This window comes from Cystoisospora suis (assembly GCF_002600585.1).
Source record: "Cystoisospora suis strain Wien I chromosome Unknown contig_4755, whole genome shotgun sequence".
Classification (NCBI taxonomy): domain Eukaryota; phylum Apicomplexa; class Conoidasida; order Eucoccidiorida; family Sarcocystidae; genus Cystoisospora; species Cystoisospora suis.
In genome coordinates, this window is record NW_027157547.1 from 8334 (window position 1) to 10986 (window position 2653).

The 2653-nt window shown below is 54.7% G+C and overlaps 2 protein-coding genes across 2 annotated transcripts in view; one reads left to right on the forward strand and one right to left on the reverse strand.

The window, feature by feature from the left end:
* The window catches only part of CSUI_008479 (sulfite exporter protein), a 7628-nt gene extending 5581 nt beyond the window's left edge, over positions 1–2047 (forward strand). The window contains exon 6 of the mRNA XM_068068611.1: positions 107–2047. Within this exon, the coding sequence (XP_067919412.1) occupies positions 107–1342 (1236 nt within the window). The 3' untranslated portion in view covers positions 1343–2047. The remainder of the gene's footprint in view (positions 1–106) is intronic.
* Positions 1959–2653, reverse strand: CSUI_008480 (uncharacterized protein). The gene has a single exon (XM_068068612.1). It carries the CDS (start codon positions 2319–2321, stop codon positions 2001–2003), a length of 321 nt encoding a protein of 106 aa, XP_067919413.1. The 5' UTR covers positions 2322–2653; the 3' UTR covers positions 1959–2000.

The window sequence follows — 2653 nt, forward strand, 5'->3', positions numbered from 1 at the left end:
CGCAGTCCAGCCATCTGGACCTCGAGGCGCCCCGGCCCAAGAGTCGTCTGGTGCTGTATCCCTGCCGGGCATTGGCGCAAGTGCCTCGTGTTCTATGCGTTCTCAGATTCTGCAGGCTTCCTGGGTTGCAAAAGCTAGGAAAATTCTCTCAGATACAGACGCACTCTGTTTTGATACCTCGGCTCAAAGCAGTCCGCATTACTTCGTTCTTTCACTCCTTCTCATTGTTAACGTATTTTCGAGTTCGGTTCTTCATCTACTTCTTGGACACGGCATGCGTACGAGGGCGTGGGCTGCAGCTGTGACTGCTGTACTTGTTGGCGTCGCTGTGCAGCTCAGGCTCTCTATCCTTCTCTGCCGTGAAAGACAAGCAGAGTCCCCGCTACGTTTTCCTCGTCGGCCCCGTTTGTCAGACTTCCATAATCTCTCCGTTCGGTTCCGCAAACGGCTCTGGCGCCTTTTTTGCGCCGCAGGCCACTATGCAAAGACAGCTGCAGAAGCTACTTTTCTTTGGTTGCAGGTTCGCGTTGACTCTCTTCCTAGCACCACAGGAATCTCCGGGGCATCTAGATCTACACTGTTGCGTAGGCGGGGAAGTAGCTCTCAGCAGGAGCGTTTAGCTTCAATCGAAATCGCTCCAGTTACCGGCTGGTGTAGCCGAATGAGACAAGACGAAGGCGGATTTCCGCTCTGCCCCGACTCTGCTGGAAAGCCGCGAGAGTTGAGAGAGGTTTCCCGGGAGATGAGCAACGGCGTTGGTGACCACATTGTACTGCTTCGCGACCCAAAGAGCTACCCGGGTCACCCCGCGTCTGTACACTGTGGACCCGAAGGGCAAAATGTAGACATGCGTGCGACTGGTTCTCTTGGGCTGTCTTGCTCGGCGTCTCCGCTTGGTGCTTGGGTCTCGCTTCTCTTCCTTGGATACGAAAGTCTCCCGCCGCTACTGCTGACTCCGCTTGTCGGGTTTTTCACAGGCGTATTCGCAGGCTTAGTAGGTGTTGGTGGAGGCGTTGTCTTCTCTCCTTTTCTTCTCTTCATGGGAACTGATCCGGTTTCGTCCGTGGCTACAGCGTCCGCATGTGTGGTTTTTACTTCCGCGTCTACGTCGTTGCAGTTTCTGCTCATCGGAAGACTGCCATTATTTTTCGGATGCCTGTTCGGTCTTGTCGCTGGTAGCGCGGCGGCAGTGGCGACGTGCGGAATTCATAAGCTGAGGAGAGCTGTGGGAGGACAAATGAGTATCATTGCAGGGTGTGTGGCGGCCGCTGTCACGCTAGCTTCGGCCTTGACTGTTTGGCGATGCGTCGAAGTCTGGCTGCAAGCTGGTGAGGAAGGTTGAAGACAGATTTCGTGCGGAGGATACAAACCGGGAGGGTTTTTGTAGTGGCCTGCTGGGGACAGCTGGAATGAATCAGGTGAACGGCTTGGTGCTACAAATCTTTGGTCACAGTTTCTCTCGATGTTAGAAACCGCCCAAGTCCGTAGGTGCCCCTGGTGCACTGAGTTTTGAATGCGGGTCTGTTGTGTGTCAGCAAGAAGTTTTGCATCGTTTTGGTGGGTACCGCCGCGTAAGGAAAAAGTAAAGACAGAATAAGAAACAGAAGTCCTCTTTTCGAAATTGAGGAGTGTGTTCAAGACAGAGATCCCGAAGAGGCAGAATCAGCGCACTGGGCAGTATATTTGCTATTGTTTGTATTCATTTTTCCAGCTTACTGATGGGCAAGCGAGACCGCCTACAGTTTCCTGTTGGTAGCTTCGTTTGTTCTCGGGTACTATATTAGTGCGTTGCACTTTACCCTGGTGTGTCTGCACCGCGGGCAACGGCGGGGTGCTGGTTGTGCTGACTCGTTTTGCCCCGTGCGGAAAACTTTTTCCCATTAAGAAAGTGCGGAAGTGTTTAGAACCCGTATGTAGGGCGGAACGGCTCGTGCAGACTACAGTAGATAGGCGTGAGTCAGTTCGCGGAGGGTTAATCGCTCGTTATTTCTCAGTCAGTGTCAAAAAGCGAGGTTACACCATGTTGCAGGCGAGGGAATCCCTGGACTGCCATTCGTATGGTCGAGCGGCCGGGATTCCAGGGAAGGTGGGAGAAAGTGAATGAAGCTGCACGTATGAAACATCCCGCCGCCAGCGAGGAAGCATCTGAGGCAGTCCCCCGCACCGCATGCTCGCGACTTCAAAGGACTTCTTTTGTCAGAGGGACTCTTCAAATGTTGGGCCAGCAGCCCCTTCCGCAGGGGAGCGGCCAGCCAGCGCGCGCAGGTGGTTTCACCGCGCAAGCGGGAAAACGCACACACAACTGCATCGCAGACGCACATCGCCAGTCAGCAAACACGCTCCACCCCGGGACTGCACACTTCGCTACACACCCGGCCTCCAAGCGTGTGCAAACCCCTGCGAAGAACCTGCCGCTTTTTCAACCGAGTCCCGTCGCCCTCCGTTGCCGCGTGGGGCGCGACTTCGAGCGGCCCGGGCTTTGCCGTGCAGCTGTGAGGTGCCCGAGCTATGTAAACTGATTCAACGCAGTCAGTCTTCAAGCGCCTGGCTTGCAACACCAGCTAGCCCAGACAATTGCAAGCAATCACATTTGCGAACCACCTCGCTTCAAAAAACAAGAAAGGCACTAGGAAAAAGTAACGGGAACGCCACC

Coding starts and splice junctions, on each gene's coding strand:
- CSUI_008480 (XM_068068612.1), bottom strand. CDS start 2,321: ATGTGCGTCTGCGATGCAGTTGTGTGTGCGTTTTCCCGCTTGCGCGGT.